The 23,749-nt window shown below is 36.6% G+C and overlaps 1 protein-coding gene across 5 annotated transcripts in view; it reads right to left on the bottom strand.

The window, feature by feature from the left end:
• Window positions 1-14,133, bottom strand: part of LOC141563335 (interleukin-18-like) — a 28,069-nt gene extending 13,936 nt beyond the window's left edge. The window contains exon 1 of one of the 5 annotated variants that reach the window (XM_074304264.1): window positions 14,020-14,133. Coding sequence is in view for 1 of the 5 variants with exons in the window: in XM_074304261.1 (XP_074160362.1) it covers window positions 5,354-5,401 (48 nt within the window). In the remaining 4 variants the exon portion in view is untranslated. Of the gene's footprint in view, window positions 1-5,353; window positions 5,417-14,019 lie in introns of those variants that run through there. The other 4 variants (XM_074304265.1, XM_074304262.1, XM_074304263.1 and 1 more) reach the window with 4 other exon arrangements.
• Window positions 14,134-23,749: the final 9,616 nt, after the last annotated feature.

Genomic DNA, 23,749 nt, shown 5'->3' with positions numbered 1-23,749 from the left:
ATTGCTCTCCAGAATGGCTGGATTCTTTCAGAACTCCACCAACAATGTATCAGTGTCCCAGTTTCCCCACATCCCCTCCAACATTCATCATTATTTGTTCCTGTCATCTTAGCCAATCTGACAGGTGTGTAGTGGTATCTCAGAGTTGTCTTAATTTGCATTTCTCTGATCAGTAGTGATTTGGAACACTTTCATATGAGTGGAAATAGTTTCAATTTCATCATCTAAGAATTGTCTGTTCATATCCTTTGACCATTTATCAATGGGAGAATGGTTTGATTTCTTATAAATTAGGGTCAGTTCTCTATATATTATGGAAATGAGACCTTTATCAGAACCTTTAACTGTAAAAATATTTTCCCAATTTGTTACTTCCCTTCTAATCTTGTTTGCATTAGTTTTGTTTGTACAGAAACTTTTTAGTTTGATGTAATCAAAATCTTCTATTTTGTGATCAATAATGATCTCTAGTTCTCCTCTGGTCATAAAATCCTTCCTCCTCCACATGTCTGAGAGGTAGACTATTCTCTGTTCCTCTAATCTATTTATAGCTTTTTTATTGACAGAACATATGCATGGGTAATTTTTCAACATTGATCCTTGCACTCACTTCTGTTCCAATTTTTCCCTTCCTTCCCTCCATCCCTTCCTGTAGATGGCAGGCAGTCTCATACATGTTAAACATGTTAAAGTATATCTAAAATACAATATATATATATGTATATGTATATACACACACACACACATTATATATATATATATATATATATATATATATATATATATATATATATATGCAATTCTCTTGTTGCACAAGAAAAATCGGATTTTAGAAAGGTAAAAGTAAATTGGGAAGAAAAACAAAAATGCAAGCAGTCCACACTCATTTCCTAGTGTTCTTAGGCTGGGTATAGTTGGTGCTATTCATCACTGATCAATTGAATTTGAATTGGATCCTCTCATTGCTGAAGATATCCACTTCCATCAGAGTTGGTTCTCATATAGTATTGTTGTTAAAGTATATAATGATCTCCTGGTTCTGCTCATTTCACTCAGCATCAGTTCATTTAAGTCTCTCCAAGCCTCTCTGTATTCATCCTACTATTCATTTCTTACAGAGTAATATTATTCCATAACATTCATATACCGCAATTTATTCAGCTATTCTTCAACTGATGGGCATCCATTCAATTTCCAGTTTCTAGCTACTATACAAAGGCTGCTACAAACATTTTGGCACATACAGGTCCAGGTCCCTTTCCCTTCTTTAATATCTTTTTAGCATATAGCCCAGTAGAAACTCTGCTGGATCAAAGAGTATGCACAGTTTGATAACTTTTTGAGCATAGTCCCAAATTCTTCTCCAGAAGGATTGGATCCATTCACAACTCCACCAACAATGTATAAGTGTCCCAGTTTTTCTACATCCCCTGCTACTTAATTGTCATTGTCTTTTCCTATCATTTTAGCCAATCTGATCTCAGAGTTGAATTAATTTGTATTTCTCTGATCAATAATGATTTGGAACATTCTTTCATATGAGTAGAAATAATTTCAATTTTATTATCTGAAAATTGTCTGTTCATATCCTTTAACCACTTATCAATTGGAGATTGGCTTGATTTGTTATAAATTAGAGTCAATTCTCTATATATTTTGGAAATGAGGCCTTTATCAGAATCTTTAACTGTAAAAATGTTTTCCCAGTTTATTGCTTTCCTTCTAATCTTGTTTGCATTAGTTTTGTTTGTACAAAAGCTTTTTAACTTGATATAATTGAAATTTTCTATTTTGTGATCAATAATGATCTCTAGTTCTTCTTTGGTCACAAATTCCTTCCTTTTCCACAAGTCTGAGAAGTAAACTATCCTATATGTTCTTCTAATTTATTTATAATCTCATTCTTTATGCCTAAAACATGAACCCATTTTGATCTTATCTTGGTGTACGAAGTTAAGTGTGAGTCCATGCCTAGTTTCTGCCATATTAATTTCCAATTTTCCCAGCAGTTTTTGTCAAATAGTGAATTCTTATCCCCAAAGTTGGGGTCTTTGGGTTTGCCTGACCACTTTTTCACTGTGCCTTCTAGAAGAGTCATCAGATTTTTCTTTATACTGAACTTTTTTTTTTTATCGCCTCCTATTTGCTAATCTTCACTGAGAGCTGGCTCCTGCCTGATAATACATAAGACACCTGTGGCCCTCCTCTCCATCACTGCCTGTACCTTTATCCCCACACGCTTGAGCTCTGGGGGAGAATTGGAGTACTCCTTGATCCCCATTGTCAATACCAGACTCTCCCTTTACCATTATCCCTCATTAATCTCTCCCAAGTTTTCACAGTAATAAAACTTTTGAAAGACATTTGAATTTCACACCATCAACAATTTCTACTCAGTTTAGACTATGGTCATTGTTGTATATGTTCCTCCATGTTATTCTACCTTCTCTTTCTCCATCCCCCACTCCTCCATACTTCTTTCTGTCTCTTCCCACCTTCCTTCTCTCAATAGCTTTTCTCTCCTTTCCTTCTCTCAATCTCTCCATTCCTTTTTCTGTCTTTGTACACCCCTACCCTGTTTTGGTATAGCCACAGAATGCTTTGTGGTCTTTAGTTGGTCTTTTTTAAACAGTGATTTATAGTAGCAAAAAATACTAGTGGGGCAGTTAGGTGGTGCAGTAGATAGAGCATCAGCCCTGAAGTCAGCAGGACCTGAGTTCAAATCTGATCTCAGACATTTAACACTTTCTGTCTGTGTGACCCTGGGCAAGTCACATAACCCAATTGCCTCAGCAAAAAAAAAAGGCTCAGTTACAGCCTAAGGATACATATGACAAGAACTATGGGCTATTAATAAGCTCTCTAGAGAGGCCACTATAGTGAAATGACATGGTTTCCAGAAGCAAGGTTTACAGAAAAGAAAGAAAACAAGAGAAAGTGACCTCTGGACATATGAAGGAGACTATTAAGTACCTGATAGCTCACAATCTTCCAGGTCGTGAGATTTACTCAGCTTGACAAGGTCACTTAGGATCTGGATAAGAAACTTTAATTGTCAAAGTGGCTACAAATAAAAAAAATGCTACTAGAATCACCAATATTCTCAAGATTTTCAATCAGTTAGGATAGTGGAGCAAGAGGAAGACTTCATAGTGAAATGCTGCCCCAAAGACCATGATCACCATGGGGATGGCTTTCCCAGAAAATATGGGAAGCTGGTTCTACAGTTCAGTCTTAGGGACATGATAATTGGTGATGAGCCACAAAGGGGACCGATCAGTCTGGTCAAAGCTACACGCAGGGCAAGCTTTGGGGTGTCTAGGAGGTTTGTGAGAGTGGCTGGTGCTCATTGGGCTCACAATGACCTTCTTGAAGCATCGTGAAGATGTAGGATCATTTTTAGCTCTGTTTTCAGACTCTGAACTGGAGATGAGGAGCCAAGATCTCAGAAAGAAAGGAGGGCTGTTTTGAAGAGGATCCCTCAGGATACAAAGAGTGTCTGCTTTTCTTTCTGCTATATGTCACTCCGGAGGAACCAGAACATCCTCCCTCTTTTCTCAGAGGGCTCAAATACCTTATTAATCATCCTCTTCTCCCCAACTAACCTCATACTAAAGAATTACAGCATCGATATTGATGCTTCCTCAAACTGTTTTAATCTCATAATCTACCCCTTCCCACATCAGCCGTGTGGGGTTGGACACACACTGATCTCACAACTGTCAACCCCTCTGTTTAAAAACTCTGATATCCCTGATCTCAATTTCGGATCCTTCCATCTTGCTCTTTGCCCCATTCATCAACACATTATTATTATTATTATTTTTTTTTTGGTCCACATTGTTTCTTTACTCCTTAGTACTTTCTTGGACCATTGCTCTGACTTCATTTCCCTTTTTCACTAATATTGGCCCAATAGTTAATTATTTTATCTACATACTGTCCTTTACTCTGAAATGCTGTCTTTTTTTGTGCTATCATTGTTTCTAAATCTCAGTCCTTTTGATTACTCTCACCATTTGCATCCTCTTTTTCTACTTACATCCTATTGAATAGACCTGTAGGAAGTTGTAGGTGTTGATGAGAAACATTATAAATATATATTATCCAGCCATAACTGGTCCCTGGTTCAGCAAAGTAATTCTTTTATTGATCTCTAATTGATTTATTATCTCCCCACCAAAAAAAAAAACTTTTTAAAAGCTTTCTTCTTTTTCTTCAGTTGTCTCAAATGTCCCTGTCCCTTTTTTCTTGGCTAAGAACTCTGCCTCTTTTTTTACGAGAATATTGAAACATTTGATGTGAATTCCTTCTTTTCCCATTCTGTCTCTCATTTTGTTCCTCTTCCTGAACTATCTTATGCATGAATGTTCATCCTCTCCTCCTTTGCCTTCTGGAATCTCTAGTTTTGTTCAAGGGCACTTAAAATTAATTAACTAATCAATCAAAAAGCATTTATTAAGTATTTATTATAATTATGCTAGGCATACGATGCTAAGCATTATGTTAAAATATAAAACCTTTTTATGAGCCTTCTCTCTGCCAATCGTTAGTGTTTTTTCCCCTAGAAAAAACTTAGTATATAGTGTATACATATGTTTCTACAGATTGCTTCAAATGTGTAATTTATTTATAAGCTCCTTGGATCAAGGAATGTTTAATTTTTATCTTTGTGTAGCATACGTTTGTGCTCCCTTACAATTACATCTTTTTTTAAATAACATTTTGTAGTTTTATTTTTATTTTAAATTAAATTTTATTTTATTTTTCAAAGATTAACCTTCTCCCCTCCCATTTTCTCCCCTTCCTCATTGAGAAAACAAGAAAAACAAAATCTCTGTTTTGTTCTGTCTCAAAACAAATCCCACATGGTGGGAGTTAGGGGCACGGCACCCCAGTAATCCAAAAACACCAAGTAAAATTTTTAATCCTCCCTTCTTATCAGAGGAAAAGTCAGAATCTTTCTTTTTCTTTTATAGGTAACTTACAGTACTCTGTTGTAAAATTTGGGTTAAGTATTTGGTCAAATTCTGTGTCATCTGCTGGCCTTTTTATACCAACCCACCATATAGACTGCTATGGGGAAAAATTCCAGTGAGGAAGGGATAACGCCTCATCGTTCCTGTCTCATGAACAAGCTACCCAAGAGCCCCTAGGTGGTGCCATAGTGCACAGAGTGCCAGATCTGGAGTCAGGAACTCATCTTCCTGAGTTCAAATCCACCTTCAGGAAGGAATTGGAAACTGAATGGATGCCCATCAGATGGAGAATGGCCAAATAAGTTATGGTGTATGAATGTTATGGAATATTATTGTTCTATAAGAAATGATCAGAAAGGCCTGGAGAGACTTACATGAGCTGATGCTGAGAGAAGTGAGCAGAACCAGGAGATCATTGCCATGGCAACAACAAGAGTGTACGATGATCAGTTCTGATTTCTTCAGCCGGGAGGTGATTCAGGCCATTTCCAGTGGATTTGTGAGGAGCGAGCCACCTGCTCCCGGAGAGAGGACTGTGGGACTGAGTGTGGACCAGAGCCAGCATTTTCTCTTTTGTTGTGGTTTTGTTTGGCTTTTGCTTTCTTTCTCAGAACGGGTCTGTTCAGTCTGAGATAAACTGCTGCTGCTTGCTGCCGCCATTGGCTACTGAGCTTCCTCCACGTATACAGAGCCTTCCCAAATGAGCACGGTACTTATGCGCAGGTTACCCCGGGGCTAGCAGTGGGTGACAAAGCTGACTGATGGCATCAGGCCCTGGGATGGGCTGGAGACCGTCTCTTGCCCTGGGGCCCAGCCTGCCCCACCTCCATTGTGCTGTAACCTGCCCACCCACAACGTCCCAGACCTCCTCCTCAGCCTCCCTGGGCCAGACTGAGCTGGACAAAGGACGAAGGGTGCTGTCTTGATCGTCCTAGCAGGGGCTGGTGCATTTTCTGGATATGATAGAACAAATTTGTGAGGAAGCGCTCGCCGTGTTCTTTTTCACTCTGCCATCTCCGCTGTACCCCCTCCTGCCCCCTTCAAAGAAGGCTCAGATGTCTGATTGCTTTTTGTGGACAATAAAGATTCTTTAGCTTGGGTGCTGAGCTGGAACTCTGTGTCTTTTAGTATAAAGGGCAATGCTGATTGTTCAGGCCTTTTCCTAGAGGTCTAAGGATGATGCTTACTTACCAAGGAGGCTTTGCCTCTGCCCTCTGCCTGAGAGGCAGGCTAGAGTCTGGGCCAGGCCTGGGTCTTCTCCTCTCAAAGACTGGTTTTCAGTCTCATTTCCATTCTAAAACCATGTACTCTTTCCTTCTATTGGGAGGGAAGCTAAAACTTCAAATCCCATCAGTTTAGGTGGGTCTAAGCCATTCCTCCCCCATTTAGTGAATAAATAATTTGTCTGTCCAGTGCCTACTTTAATGCCTGGTGCTTAATAAGTATTAGTTGGATTTTTGCTGAATGTCTTCTGTGGGGCTACGGGGTACAATTATCTCTTTACTTTATAGATGAGATAACTGAGGTCCAGAGTTACTCAAGTGACTTCACTTTGGAAGTACCAGATGAAGATTTTAAATCAGTCCTTCAATTCTAGAATTCATATTCTTTCTCCTAAACCATATACTCTACCATTCTTTTTAAATTTTGTGAGGCTCATCAGAAAAGGAAAGGAAAAATCTATTCAGAAATGAAGATGATGTAAAAACAAAAGGTGTTCATAAAAAGGTTTCAATGACACTATGAATAATAAATGCAGGCTGGTTGATAAATAATTGTTCATTTTTCAATGCATAAGCTAACAATTGGAAGGAGGGGACATGGCATACGTAATGTGAAACAGACAAATAAAAACAGTGACAATAATGGGATGTGAATCAGGGTTTCAGTGACTCACTATTTTCCATCTCCAAAGTCCTATTCTGATGCTCCATTGTGGTGTGAATATAACACTGGGTTTTTCCAATCTATTCCAGTGGATTGAAAGCTTTGGATTCTACCAAGTTGGCAAAGCTTCAACAGTAAGCAATATATTATGTCTACCTTGTGAAATATATCACTGGAAGAAATACATTGATGAAATCACATATCTGTTAAGGTATCACACTACTGTATTTTCAGCCATCTTCATCTTTAGCCAAATTGTGAGGTGCCATAAAGGTGCCTCATTCAAGAGCATCTATCCCAGTAGCAGGTCTAGAGTAAAATATAGCAGTATCATGGTAATTATAGAATAGGTTAGGATGGGGGCAGCTAGATGGCACAATGGATAATAGTTCTGAATTCAGGAGGACCTGAGTTCAAATCTGATCTCAGATAATATTTCCAGCTGTGTGACCTCCAGTTGGTACTGTTACAACATTTACTTTTCCTATGAAGAACAATGTTCTTGTCAACATATCTATATATACCAACAGACCACCAATATTAAGATCATAATTAGTAATATTTCTGGATCAGAGTTTGATCAATTTGAGGTTGGAGAGGATAATAACAACTGAGGACCTAGCTCTTCCCACAGTATATAACATATAATCGAATCTTGAAAGAAAGATTAAAAGATTTGGAGGTATATATTACAAGCATAGGGAGAATATATCCAAAAGCATAGAGTTTAATTAAATAAACCAAGTCATGTCGATAAGTCAGCAAGAGAGCTAAAAGATCTTTAATCCAGTCATTCAGTTTTTATTGAGTGCTTGTTATATATTAGATACTATATTAAGTGCTAGGGACACATAGGCAAAAAGCAATCTCTAGTTTGGTGTAGTAGAAACAGTATACAAATAAGATCTATTCAGAATGAATTAAGGGTAGTCTCAGAGAGAAAGCATTAATTAAGTATAAGGAGACCTGAAGAGGCGTCTTACAGAAAATGGGACATTAGCTGAGACTTGAAGGAAGCCAGGAAAGCAAGGGCTGAGAGAAAGTTTTTCTCATGGAGACAATCAGTGAAAATGCTCACAGGCAGGAGCTAGAGTTTTATGTTTGAGGAACTTTAAAGAAGCCAATGTTCTGGACCATAGAGTACATGAAGATGACGAGTAAGAATACTGAAAAGGCAAGAAAAAGCCAGGTTATAAAGGGCTTTAAAAGTCAATTGAGGATTTTACCTTGTATATTTGAGATAATAGGGTGTCACAGAAGTCTGTTGAATTAGTGGGATGACAGGCCAGACCTGTGGTTTAGAAAGATCAGCTTGATAGCTGAGTGGATGAATTATTGTGGGTAGAGACTTGCGTCAGAGAGAGTCATCAGCAGGCTACTGGACTGTTGAGTCCAGGATGGTAGCAGTGTTAGAGAGAAGGGGGCAGGATATGAGAGATATTTCAAAGAAAGAAATGACATTACTTGACAAAGGATTAGATATGGAGAGTGGGGGGGTTGATGGGAGTAAGGAGCTGAGTGTTTGGGAGGATAGTGGTACCCTTGACAGTAATGGAGAAATTAGGTAGAGGGAAGGACTTGGGTCACATGTATATTATAACAATGACTCAGTAAATGTTACTCTCATTTATTATCTAGTCAGAGAGAGTGACTCAGTAGGAAATTTGGATTAGAGATGAGAGAAAGGTGGGATTTCTTCCGGCTAGTGGGGACACAAAAAGTAAGTGGAGGGTGGGGATCTTTACCTTACACAGGTGTTGGCTGTTCTCCAGTGTCATAGCTGGTTCTGCTTATAAATAAGTTCTCAGTTATGTACATAATAATCAGTGTCTCTGAAACTTGGGGTGCAAGGAACTTAGGTGTCATCTTAGAAAGGAACTTTGAACACATATCTGAACGAGGGTATTCCGTTTGCAGTTTCCCTGACTGAGATTTGAATCTCAAAACAACCCAAGAGTAAATACTGTTGATTATGTCTATTTGACAGACGAGGAAACAAAACAAGTTAAGTGATTTGCTCAGGGTCATATGCTTTCTGAAATCCTATTTGAACTCAGATCTTCTTACAAAGCTCCATTTATTGTGCCATCTAAGATACCATTTGTACCTTGATTCAACTCATTTCTAAAAATGTTGGTAGAACAGAGATAGTTATCTTAAGGATCGTTAACATTTCTCTCAAAATTTTTACTCTTTTTCTTTCTTTTTTTTTCCTTGAGACAAACAGAACTTGCTCAGGGCCACCCATTTAATAAGTGTCTGAGACCAGATTTGAGCTCTCAGGGCCTCCTGACTCCAGGGCTAAGTCTCTGGGCCATCTAGCTGCCCCATTAATTTTTACTCTTTGAGTCTTGTCATTTGACCAATTCTGAGTGTACTTAATTACAAATAGAGCAGACATTGGAAAGCAACAGTGTAAAATGATGAAATGTTAATTTAGAAAGACTCAACTTATGATTTCTTTTCCTCTTCCATCCTTCCCTTTCTTTCATTTGTGTGAGAAATTAGAGAGTTTGAGAATTCCTAGTCTTAAATGAGAGTTATCTAGAACTGTGGACTAGATAATTAAGTCTTAAACATAAGGGGTTCAAAAGATGAATCAAATACCTGAATGCTCTCCTTATCAGGATATTTATTCTGTTTTGTAAAAAGGCTTCAGACCATGTGGGCAGAGGATCTCCTTCTGGAATGAAACATCTCACAGTTTCAATAACTTTTTCTCTTTATGGAGAGAGAGAGCTTGTGAATGTTTTTTCCTAGCTTTTTATAAAAGTCTTGAAACTCTGGGATGTAGAGCAAAAGAGCTAGTAGAGCTTTCCCTTACTCTGAGGAGTCAGAGGCAACACGACAGTTAAGGATTTCCAGTGAAATGGAGAAGGTCCACAACCATAAGTTTTTCTAATAATCATCACAAGTAAGGTCCTAGTGATCATGAAAACCAAAGAATCCTCTCAGGTAGAGGCAGCAGAATAGCAGCTAGTGGAGAGGACCCTGCTGGCAGAGATCAGAAGGAAAGTGGAGAAGGAGAGAATGAATGAATGAATGAGAGGGAGAAGCATGAAGACATCAGCAGGAGGTGCTTCTTTGTGCATGTTTCCTGATCACATGTGGTCTTTCCATGGGTGCCCTTTCTTGGGTCATATGCTTTCCCTCCAAGTTTACCACTCAAACATGCACCATGGACATGCATGAGTGCCTTTCTATTTGCACCTTCAAGTTGCATTTGCTATTCCTGTTGAGAATATGTGTATTTGTGCAGGAGCATGCACCAGTTTACTGGAAAAATATGTTATTGCTATTTTTTATTTTTTTATTTTTATTTTTTTGGTTAGGCTGTTTCATGAAATATCTTTACTTTGAACCAGTTGTATTTTCCATTGCATACTTATAAAAGTAAACACATCAGTGGGGACCTGTAAGCTCAGAATTTGTATTTATAGACTATCTTAAACCCAGGGGAGCTTTTGGAGGGACCTATATTCCAGAAGAGGTTGTGCTGGGCCCTCCCTCCATTACAAACATGCTCAGGTTTCTATAATCCTAAAAAAGCCATTGCTTAATCCCATCTTACTGTTACTTCTTGTCTACTTTATAAAGTATAAAGTAAGATTAGAACCCAGTTGAGACTGAAATCTGGTTGGACAGGTATAATACCTCAACAAAAAGTAATAGCAAGAACAACAGAAGTCAGAATTTAATTAATCAGGTAAAGAATAGTGTGGAACGAATAAACTTCTTGTAAGGATTCCAAGAGCAAGAGATTACAAAGGTTAGAATAGATATTCTCATTGAGCTTCAGGGAAGAGGGGTCCTTGAGTTAGACCTTGGAGGATGAGTAGGACTTAAAAGGTATAGAAAGTGGGAGAGTTTAAATAGAGTGGATAGCATGGTAAGAGTGAGCAAAGGCTCTGAGTTGAGAATGAATAATGATTGAATGGGAAGGGGATGGGAATGGACATTCTAGACCTCACTGGGATGGAATTTGAAATAAGATGAGACTAAGTTTTGGAAAATTTTTAATGCCAGAGTGGGAAGGGTGGACTTTTGCCAGTAGGTATAAGGCAAAAATGGGTATGAACTTGAGAGGAAGAGAGTTACGAAATCAGAGTCGGTTTGGCAACAGTAGGCAGGATGATTAGAAGATCAACAAACTGTAACAATTCAGGTGGGGTGGTGAGATCAATGTGAATTCAGATGGGTGGTGAGAGAAGAGAGATATTTTAGGAAATGAATGAATTGGACATTGTGACATAGGTATGAGTAAGGGAAAAGAATGGGAAAAAATGACAGAGAAATACAGTAAAAATAAGAAAGAATGTATTAGGCCTAGAATATCATCATATAATTTTCATTAGCTTAAGAATTCATTTAGTTTGTATTGTCAATTGTCTTATTTCTCTCATCCTATAGGCTTGGGAGGGGCAGCAATTTGAGTTTTGAAATTGTCTCTCATACCTTAGTTTGAATTAATTTAGTAAATAGTTTCTTTAGGAAAAGAACAGACAGAATCAACTTTAAAGGATTGATGATGAAGTAAATCTCATATGCAGGAGTTTTGTAAAGCTCAAATGAGATAATGGTTGTAAAATATTTTACTACTATCTTAAAGTGCCAGTAATTACTTTACTATTACAATTAGTCTATAGTAACCTGACTGGGGCCTGGAGGTAATTTCTTCCAATGCATTCTTTTAAAAATTTTAAAAAAATATTTATTTAACATTAAATACAATGTAAGAAAAAACAAAATAGAAAAAGACAGAAAAGGAAAATAAAAATGGAACAAAACATTGTCATGTGCCCAACAGAACATCAAGGAGGATTCAAAATATGTAACAACAAATTTCCCTTTCAAGAAAGTATATGTAATAATACAAGAGATCACATTCATGATTATTGTTCTTTTTTTTACTTCTTTGTAGGTTATACTTTTGTTTTCTGCTGGGGTGCTTTTTACTTTATTTTTTTCCCCTTTTCATCCTCCTTACCTCCCTCAAGCATGGATATATCTATATATAAATTATAAATATATATGTACATATATATTCACATCCTATACATACATATATCTATATATACACATATGAACACCTACATTCATACATATACACATACATATATATATATATATATATATATACGTATATATATATATATATATATATATATATATATATATATATATATATATATATATATATATATATATATATATATATATATATACAGATGCATTTACATATGTGCAAACATACATCTGAAACAATATGGCTGATGTAGAGGGCCAGGAGGTAAGACTCCATTCCAACTTTTGAATCTTACAGAAATTTAGCTCACCAAAACTCCCTTATTGAAATAGCAGAGACTGCTTGTCAATATAATACATTAATAATCTAGCAAATTAAGTAAAATGCAAACACCATTCTGGATTAAAAGCTAAACTTTTGAATTTAGGATAGGAAAGAATGTCCACAAGGAGACAAAAGGTATTTGGAAGAAAGATACCTGAGATAATGATATAATAAACTTTACTCTGATGTGTATCTTAACTATTTACCTCTCTGTCTAAGCAACCAAGATCCAGGACTTAAGGGGTTTAATCACTTACATCACAATAGATTTTGTTAGGCTATAGGAATTTAAAAAGAGTGTACTTTGTATCAAACCTATGAGCATTGGAGGTATATATATGGATAGAGCTTCCATGGAAGGGTGCCCACTTAGACATACATGTGCAATTCAGATAAATGGGGAATTAAATGCTAAAAAGTGAGGATAAAGTGGAAAATAAGGTGAATCACCAACAGGCACTTTATCACTGGAAATAATTTGGCATTAGAAATAGTTTATCACCAGACTGACACAGGGGAAAGATATCAAATATCAAGTAAATATAGAATATAAGATATCTGATATCATATAAGAATATATATAATAAGATAAAATTTATCATATTGGTTATTGTCCAGCTGATATTGATATAGTATACATATTGAATTCATTAGGCAAAATCAACCAGATAGCAGGGACTGAGAATAGTATCTGAAAGTATTAATTAATTAAAAGGAAAAGAACTGGGAGATCTTCCAATTTTTGTATTTTCTATTTTGGTATATTTCTCCAACCCTCAGAGATAGTTCCTTTAAATCCTTAAAGTAAATTCTTTTGTCAGTACCTTGAAGGAAGACAGGAGGTTAGAAACTTGGAAGTCTAAATGCTGGAAGAGGGGAAGAAGTAGCACCTTCTCCCCTCCCCTAAGCTTCCTATTCGGATTTCTCTCATAGACACAGACCCCCCCCCAAAAAAAAAAAAAAAGTCAAATTCTTATACCTAGGGAACTAGTTCAGGAAACACTTTAAAAGAACTAAAAGGAAGAGAAAGGTCTATTCCTTTCAAAATACAAATAGTCTTTCTAGCTCCTGATCTAAATAATCCAATTTAAATTAAAAGATGCTAGCCAGTTTTTTTTTTTTTTTTTTTTTAATCAGCAAAGGGAGGCAATTTAAAACCCCATTGAAACAACCTGCCTTTAAAAAATGCTAATGCTAATTTAAGGGGGCATAAGCTGTGGGAAAATCAAAATACCTTACTTCCACCTTTTAAGGGACTGCTTAAAAATCAGAAAAACTTAACATGAAATATATTTTCTTCCCACTAGAGACCCACTGGAGTCCACTTCCTTCTGATATGTTAAGTCTTATTTTAGGATGCAGTTTATTGACATTGCCAAGGTTCAAGGTTATTTTGAATTTTTAAGAAAATATGTATTCTTTGCTATACCACTCCTCACCATGGTAATTTTTCTTAAATATATAGGGGGAGAAAAATAGCACAGTATTAATAATACCTTACAAAAATAGGAAAAGCACAAAAATAAAAATTAAAAAATATAATATATATAAATAAAAAAATCAGGGTGGTAAAAGTTTTTGGGAACACAGGAAAGGAGGTATTCTGGATGCAATCTATTACTCATTTTAGGCTAATTCTAAAATGGAAATTGGAGGGGATAATTTGATTACTCTAAATGATTATCAGGAATTAGTGAGGGATATTAATTGGATAAAACTATTTGAAATTGGGAACAGATGAGTTGCAAAATTATTTCAAATTTTATAATGATATCCTAATCCAAATTTTAAAAGAAATCTTACCAAGTAAGTTGAGATCAGCTGCAAGCAGTGAGACGAACAATAAATTCTTGATACTTGGTCAGCATGGGACAGTATTTATATCAGTCTCAGAAGGGCTTTTCCATTTGCCTTCAGATTGTAGTGATATTGATTCAAAGAGCTTTAATGATTGGCAAGTTCTATTGAATAGGTACTGATCCAATTGATAATATTTTTAGCTATTAATTTTACAATTTGGGACTAGACATCAATGGATATTTCCATAAATGACTAACAACAGTTAGCCTCTTTGTATGTGTATTCCATCTACCTGGACTATAGAATGTGCCTTAAATCCCCTGAAAAAATGGGTTTGAGAGGCAAGGCTTGAAAAAAGCCCTAAACTGAAGAGGACCCAGCAATACCAAACCTTTTTTGCTTATCTAAAAACCCTTTATAGCACAAAAATAGCAATGAAAACTTCATTCAAGATCTCTGTCTACCTACCCTTGTCTTTGAACACTATTACTAAATATGTTTTTTAATACTTTGCTTGAAAATACACAGTAGGAATTTTATGCAATTATAACTTCACTGTATACCACTCAAGATCTTTTTAATACTTTTCAGATAGCAAATTTGCTGGTTTTTGAAACAGCCCAAATCCTGAATATTCTGCTGGTTCAAAGCAGATTTCTTAACAACAATTTTGTTTGTGTATGAATGTATAAAAGAATGGTTGATGTTTGTGCAAGTGATAATAACTGGATAAGATGTTTTCTATTTTTCAAGTTTATGGCGTTATACAAAGTTGGGGACAATTCTCTTCCATGTCATTTTTGTTTGTGACTATGTTTGTTTCTGTGCAGAATGTCCATGTCATATATGTGTGTAAATTTGTTACCTGAAAAGAGCCATAGGCAACCAGCCAGAAAAAATCTCTGTGCTGTAGTTTGTATGCTGAAAAATTTCCTAAAAAAGGGTCTAATCTTTTCTCTGTGAATTTAAAACTCTGGCCAAAGGTTGAAAAAATGCACTGAAAAAGTGATTAGAAAATAAAATTAAAATAATATCTTAAAGTTAGTTTCTCAGAAATTTCATGAGCAAAATGCCTTAGTAAAAGTATTAAAATTTTGAGAAAATTGATTATCGAATTTGGAAATTAGTGAAAAACAACAATTAGGAAAATAGCAGTTTTTATTAACTTTTCTTTGACTTATCTTAGAGCTATCTCCTGCTCCAGGTGGGAGTAAGTAATTGTTGATGGGATTGTTGTCATCCTTGTCATTATTTCCTAACTTCTCTTATATGTTCAAGTATTGTAGAAAAAGGCTTAATAGCTGTAGACTCAAAAACCTTGCAAAAATTTCCTGCCCAACCAAGCTTGGAGGAATGGAAGAATGTAGATGGGGTGAGGGTCAAACTCCAGGCCACATGAACATCAGCTTCTGTTCAGCAATTGCTTGAAAGATCTGGGTGTTCCTGGTGGCACTTAGCAAGGCAGTGTGGAGTGTGTAAGACACTCAACATCTTTTCTTTTTTTTGGTAAATTCACCATTCTTTATTTCAATTACAGAAATGCACTAGCTATGTAATATATGGCCAATTAATTTATATCTGACCGATTTTCTGACAAAAAACAAATGATACACGAATGTTAAATTGCTTCATATTTGGATAACTATGGGTTTTTAGATGTGACTAATATGCAGTGCTAATATTGAGAGATATAATTATTTGGGTGTGTAAATTACATTAAACAAATTCAACTAGACCTCATTAGGCTTAGGAAGATAGTATATGGAATCTCTTTCTCTTTTCTTTTTCCTTCCCTAACCTGAAGAAGAGATATGCTTAATGAAATATAAATTATTGAGATATGATGATAAAAATGGTTTAAAGAAACTTTAATCAAAGCCCATTATAATATAAATTATAATTTATTTGCATTAAATTTAGGAAAACAGAAAAGCAATTCACAGTTAACTTAAAAACTGTCAAAAAACAGCCTGCTTTTGAGTTATCTAGAATCAGACTTCACAGGGTCCAGACACAAAAAATTATATCTTAACTTTTTTTCTACCTTACCAAGGAAAAACAATTTGTATAAAATTGGAAAATATTCAAAATGGAAATTCACTTTGTCAGGAACATTTCATTGATATTTAGGAAATTTCATGAATTAAAGTCATATAAATCTTAAAAATCTGTTTTAGCTCAACAAAAAATATGTTTTATATGTTTAAGTTTGGTAAACTTTTGATGAAAGTTTTTGGTAAAAGAGATAATTTATCTATCCTTAAGTTATAATTAGTTGAATTTGATATGGGAGATAAAACCTCTTAGGACAGCAACTGACATATTATTTCTGAGTTTTGAATTTGATTGCCTGATCATTAAGACAGTAACCTACCACTTGAGAGAAATTTCATAAGCTACTCAGAGAAATGTGACTGAACAAAGAGGAGTCTAATAGGACAAGAGCTGGGAACTTTTGCTCAAAGTGAGATCTTTCTGACTCAGTTTCCCAATTCTATTTCTTTGTTTCAAACTTAATCATTCCTGAGTCTGATAAAGTAAAACTATTAGAATTGGATATCAATCTAAACTAAGGAAGTTTTATTTTGTCATGTGTGTGTTCTCAGTCTGAGGCCTGAAAAATCAGTCTTGATGGTATTATCATACCTCCCTATTTTCCTTTTATGACAAATTCCTATGATAAGAGCAAATGGTTAACACAAATTCAAGTATATTATATCTTCTTATTTTCAATATGAAAATATGTAGTCAATATATCCTAAACAATTTGATAAATGAGTATTTGGCCTAGTCTTCTATTTGTTATAGATATATAGATATTTGGTGAAATAAATTCTTTATAGGTTTCCAAAATAATGTAAGAACAATTAACATGATTATCCATAAGAATGAACTGCTATTTTATTGTTCATGTGAAACTAAAACTGAAACATCTTTAAAATTGATATATACTGTATGTCCCATGATACAAATATTTCATTACCTGAACATTGCTGCTCAATATACATTGTTCTTTGTACATCTTATAGAAGTCCTTGTGGGCTTGACTTTTTATCTCAGATCATCCTAACCTGTATTTGTTAGAATTGTTTTGTATTCTAGATTTTGGTCAGTTATAGCTGTATTGTAAGGAGTTAAATCAACCTTTGGACAGTCAGCTCCAACTTGTTCCACACCCCCCCCCCTCCATAAAAAGATGGGACCTTGCAATGACTCAAATCTATGTCTATTCTCAGCAGAAAGCATTTTCAGAAGATGAGATCATCCCCCTGGCACCCAGATGACTTTGAGCCCCATTTGTTTAAAAGGGGAAATTGGAACTGATTGGTGAATAGACCCCAAATTATCCTGGGTCTCCTGTTACAATGTATTTGGGACTTAGAATGGTACAATTTTTCACTTTTCAGATATGGGATTCCATGATGTTTTTCAACCCCCTCAGAGACATACTATACAGCATGTTTGAAAATAACCACAGATATTTCTAACTACAGATACTGTTTTAAGGAATGACACTAGAATCCAAATCATGAATATGTTAGAATGATATATTGTAAAATATTACAATTGTATTTTATTCCAATGTTTTACTTATATTCAAATGTTTGTCAAATTCCATACATATGGTTATTATTATGGAACATCCATCCTATATGATGTCTAATAAGATTAATCACAATTGGTACAAGTCAGAAGGTGAACAGGTTTGAGACAAAATCAAAGAAAATTAGAAAATAGTGGTAGTAGAAGAGATTTGTGGGATTACTCACTGATGGAATTCTAGAAGATATATCAACAATTACAACACTTACTGTTTCAGCTACAGCTCTTACAAAAACTGTTCAGACTGCTCAATTTACAGATAAATCAGCAAAAAATATATCATAAGCTTTTTAGAACAAATTAATATAGATTATGAGTTAAAATAATAATTAAACTTAGTGGAAAAATAATTAATATAATTAGGGAATCATGTGAACAATTTGGAATCTCAATTACAACTAAGTTTTTAGCAAAAAACATGGCAAGAAGCAGTGCCCATGGAATTGATCCAGATAGTGTAGCTAACCAAATATTTGAGGGTAAAAAGATAAATCCTGTAAATAATCTTATCTCTATGCTTTTTCATTTTGTTCCTCTCACATGTTTTATTTTACTACTGATTGGCTTAGCCCTTTGTGCTGTCAAGTATGTTCTGCAATCATTCTCAACTATGAGAACCGAATTCCATAGACTTCATTTAATTTAAAAAGGTCTATTTGTAGGGTATGACTCCATTCCAGGTTTTGAGTCTTACAGTAACTTGGCTCATCAAAACTCCCTTATTGGAATATCAGAGACTGCTTGTCGATATAATAAATTAGTAATCTAGCAAATGAAGCAAAATGCAAACATTACTCTTTGGATTAAAAGCTAAACCTTTGAACTTAAGACAGGACAGAATGTCCACAAGGAAACTAAAGATATTTGGGAAAAAGATACCTGAGATAATGGTATAATAAACTTTACTCTAATGTGTATCTTAACTATTTGCATCTCTATCCAAGCAACCAAGATTCCGATCTTAAGGGGTTTAATCATTTACATCATAGTACATTTTGTTAGGCTATAGAAATTTAAAAAGAGTGTACTTTGTATCAAACTTATGAGCATTTGAGGTATATATATTTGTCTCTCTGATCAATAAACTTCAAAGAGTCCATAATTGAGACTCTTTCCGCCTGGCCCTAGCATATTGTCACATCCTTTATCTCACTACAGGAGACGGACTCCGACAAGTTGATATATAATATAGATTTCTTTCTTGACTGAATCTTTGTTTCACTTAGTCTGAGGTCAATTATTAACCCTATTTTAAAATTTCTAATAAATTTTATTCTGATTCTTGTAGTGTTATATTTCTTATGCTCATTAACTCTACAACTTTAAGTTTACTTCTTAACTTGCCTCACTATTACTTAAGCTCTTCTCACCTATGAATCCCTTATTTTCTCCTATCCTTTCCCCCTTTTTATCTCTTTCCCATTATTCTGCACACTTTAGCCCACTGCTATAATTCTACACACCTTTCTATACCCTGCCTAATCCCTTGACCATTAATCTATATACCTTGTTCCACTGCCTTCTCTATCCCATCTTATCTTATTCTTTGTTCTACCTCTGTCCTGGGGTCTTTCTTTGGTTCCTCTTGGATTGTCCCAGGAGGACCCTTATTCTCCCCCACATATTATTTGTTTTTCACTGGTCTATGTTTGCCCAGAGGTATACATTTGTTCTGGTTGTAGAAAAAATCTTGAGAGCTTAAAATTTTTTGACTTACTCCTTCATCTTCCCAGAATCCTCCCTTCTATTATATTCTTGATGAGATCAAGCAATGTTTATAGGACAATTCAGAGGTCTGCTAGTAAGGATTTAACAACTGGGTTTTCCAGTAAAAAACAAAAAACCAAAAACTAAAAATGTGTACACAAATACTATTAACTTTAGTCTGTATCATTAACATTTTGTTAAGTTTAGATAATCAATAAAACAATAAACCAAGTCTCAATCAGATAGAGTATAAATGCTTACTGTGAAAATTTAACAAAAGAGTTATGGGAAATGACAGTGTTGGTCAAAAAGGAGCCTTAATAAAACATTTAAAAAGGAAACAAGAAAGGTCAGTATGAGGGCACAAGGAATTTAGGGTTGAAAGGTCTAAAGAATCACTGAAGGTGAAGAAAGGAATCACAAAAGAAAGCCTGAAGATGTCAAGACTAAAGTTGCCTTTTACAATTTTGTCCTGAATTAGATAATGTTTTGATGTAATATGATTCTGTGTCCCCCTGATCTTTGTGGAGAGTGGGCTACTTGGCCTGGGGAAATTCTTAAAATGATCCTAGGGGACACAAAGTGGTTCCACTCTAGATCTTAAAGATGCCTTCTTCTGTATACCCTTGTTGAGAGACTCCTGTCCCTCTACAATTTTATTTAAGGCCCTGACAACTTTCCCCTTGACTGGGGCCCTGTTCAGGTCAAGGCTTTTAAGAACCTAAAAGCCAAACTGACTTCTGCCCCTGTCCTGGCGCTACCTAATTTAGAAAAGCTTTTTATTCTGTATGTGGATGAAAGGCAGGGCCAGGCTCTGAGGGTCTTAACTCAGGCTCTGGGACCTGACCTCAGACCGGTTGCCTACTTCTCAAAGAAACTGGACTCAGTTTCCCTACCCTCATGCCTTAGAGCAGTGGCTGCTACATCCCTTTTAATTGAATCCCTTTTAAGCCTCAAAACTCATCTTGGGGTAGCTGTTGAAAGTTTTAATCTCCCACCTGATCCAGAGCATTTTCAAAGCCAAAAGGCATCAGTGGCTTGAGGGTGGGAGGCTTGCCAGGTATCAGGTTCTCCTAATAGATACCTTCCAACCTGACTCTTCAGGTGTGTCACACTCTTAATCCTGCCACTCCCTGACTACATTCAAGTCGGGAGACTTCATTCATAATTGTGAGGAGGCTTTAGATTCTGTCTGATCCAGCCAACCTGACTTAAGCGACATTCCCCTTGACAATCCAGCTGGTGAATGGTTTATATACAGGTCGAGCTTTCTTGAAAATGGAGAAAGAAAGAAAGAGATAATTCTGTGGTGACTCTCAATGGCACCCTAGAAGCTAAGCCATTTCCTCCTGGGACTTCTGCCCAGAAAGCTGAACTTATTGCCCTGACCAGACTTTGGAATTGAGGAAGGGAATGAGAGTGAATATCTATACAGACTCCAGGTATGCTTTTCATATTTTCCATGCTTACAGGGTTATATGGAAAGAAAGAGGAGTTTTGAAAGCAAAGAATTCTGTTAAATATGCAGGAGAAATTCTGCAGCTACTACAAACTGTCCACAAACCCAGAGAGGTTTCAGTCATATTTTGTAAAGGACACTTCAGGTCAAGGGGAATAGGTTTGCAGATTCAGTGCTCGAGCTGCTGCCCATTTACCCTTGACCATGGCACATTTAATCCCCCAGCTCCTTGTTTCTTATACCGCTTTCTATAGCTCACAGAACAAGCCGTTACAGAAGGAAGTGGGTACACCCTTTCTCCTTCTGGCTGTTTTTAAACACCTTCAAGCCAACTTTTAATCCCAGAGGAATTCAGTCAGTGGAAACTTACTTTTGTTCTTCACCAAGCTACCTATTTAGGAAGAAATGCTCACCAATCCCTGGTGAAACGCATTTTCATTGGTGACAAGCTGGGAGAAACAATCAGGAAGGTCTGCCAGGCCTGTCCAGTTTGTGCCCAAGTAAATCCTGAAGGAGCTGTTAGACCCCCTTTCCTGAAGCCGATTCAGAGAAGGGGCACGTACCCAGGGGAAGAGTGGCAAATAGCCTTTACACATATGCCCCCTTGCAGAGGTTTCAAGATGCTTTTCACCTTTGTTGACACTTTTATTAACTGGGTAGAAACTTTTCCATGCAGGACCGAGAAAGCTCAGGAGGTATCAAAGTGCTTGCTAACAGGGATGATACCTCCCTTTGGCCTACCTAGCTCCTTACAGAGGGACAATGGCCCGGCCTTCACTTCCTAGGTAACCCAAACTGTATCCAAAGCCATCAAAATCACTTACTGCCTCCACTCTGCCTGGTGTCCTCAGGCCTCTGGGAAGGTGGAGAAAATGAACCGCACCCTTAAGTGACTCCTGACTAAACTGTGCCTGGACACTCGAGAGGACTGGGTGACGAATCTCTCATTAGGGCTTCTTAGAGTTCACATTGCACCTCGGCAGAATATTGAGCTGAGCCCCTTGGAACTCCTGTATGGGAGGCCCCTCCTCATCTCTGACATTCTTTTAGATCCAGAAAAGCATCATGTCACTCAGTTTGCCACACATCTCAGTGTGAATAAGCAAATGAGCATCTCCCTAAACCCACAGATGCTCATGCTCAGACTGCCTCCCCTATAAATCACGGAGACATGGTATATTTGAAATCTTGGAAGCCTCTAGGTGCTGACCCTCTGGGTATAAAATGGAAAGGCCCATATAAGGTCATTCTGACTACTCCAATGTCACTCAAACTGGAAGGGTCCCCAAGCTGGTCTCACATTTCTAGGATTAAAAATACTGCTTCTGTTACTTCTCCCTCAGATATTTCAGAATATTCCTGTGAACCTATAGAGGACCTAAAGCTCCTCTTCTGCAGGACCCATGAAACTACTCTGGAGAAAGAAGGGTAAAATTGTCTGTGTCCTTCTTTCTCTCACTCTAGTCTTTTTCCTTACTTTTTCCCACTCTGAGGATGAGAACTTTGCTCCTAGCATTTTCTCTCCTACTTATCTTAATAGTCATTCTGTGACTGTAGTAGTTACTGCCTGAAATTAACTTCTTAGTCTTTCAGTTAGGGAGCTCTGTGAGTAGTGGGGTCATTCAGGATTATTGGGTGGGCCATTAGCATCCTCAATGCAGCCCACAGATGGGACCTGATGCATTATTTGCATTCCCAAATGTCTCCATCTCCACCCTGAACACCACCCCATTTTTAACCTACCTGTGAGATTTGTTTCCTCCGGGCTCCAAACTATTGACTTCCAATTATTCATTCAGTCTGAAGATCATGGGACAGCTAACTTGGACACTCAACATCTCCTAGATGTTGCTGCTGCCATCTTCAGATTTCACACTTCCCCTCCTGGCCTGAACCCCCAGAGCAAAGGGACAACTCTACAACTCTTGTCAACTTGAATCAGTTCCAGAAGATGAGATCTCTGACCCTTTGCCCCATATGAATTTGGGGGTAACTGCTTGAGGGAGGAATGATGTAATAGGATTCTGTGTCCCCCTGATCTTTGTGGAGGGTAGGCCACATGGCCTGGAGAAATTCTTAAAATGATCCCCACCTGAATCTCAACCCTTTCCCCACCCTCCTACCTGGTTCCCATGGGAAACTTCCACAATAATCCTTACCTTCAATTAATTTGTAGACCTTGGCCCTTGATTCATCTAGTGATCATTCCCCAAGCCCCAAGCCATAGAAAGTTAAATAAAATCAAAACTCTGTTTCCCAATCTTTGCTAACTTCTTAATTAGGAACTAGCCCACTGAGACTGCTCAGCGAAAATAAACCCATTTTTGCCAAACCTTGCTTGGAGACTGAGACTGTGAATTCTTTTGCAAAATCTGTGACTCTGGCCTAGGGACTCCCATTGCTGTTAGGGTATCTCACTTCTCAATAATTTAATTCTGGATATGTTGAATCTGAAGTATCAAGGGTCCATTTATAAAACAATTCAGGAATACGGTATAGACCTGCGTAAATATAATCTGACCCATTCTTGATGCAATTTTATTTCCAAAAACAAATGCCTATTAGTCATGTCCTACCAGATATCAAAATCAACTTGTCCAAAATAGAACTTATTCTCTTTATCTCCAAATTCTTCCTTCTTCCTAATTATTTTTGTTGAGACATTTACAACTTTTAGTTACCCAGGTTAGAAACCTTATAATTATCCCAACTCTTCTTTCTTGTTTAACCTCATCACAGTCAATCAGTTTGCAATTTGACCTCCACAATATATTTTGCATCCATTCTCTTCTCTCCATTCATAAAGCTATCCTTTTCCCTATGTCAAACTCTCATTATCGCCCCTCTAGAGTATTGTAATTGATTGTTCTGATTCCTTATAGTCTTTCCCCTCTTCAATCTGTCTTTCACCATCATTTCTCAGCTCAAGAAGTTCAAGAAGCTCTATCTTGCCTTTATATTAAA

The sequence above is a fragment of the Sminthopsis crassicaudata genome, chromosome 3 (assembly GCF_048593235.1).
Source record: "Sminthopsis crassicaudata isolate SCR6 chromosome 3, ASM4859323v1, whole genome shotgun sequence".
NCBI classification, from domain to species: Eukaryota; Metazoa; Chordata; class Mammalia; order Dasyuromorphia; family Dasyuridae; genus Sminthopsis; species Sminthopsis crassicaudata.
This window is presented reverse-complemented; position numbering and strand designations above follow the sequence as displayed.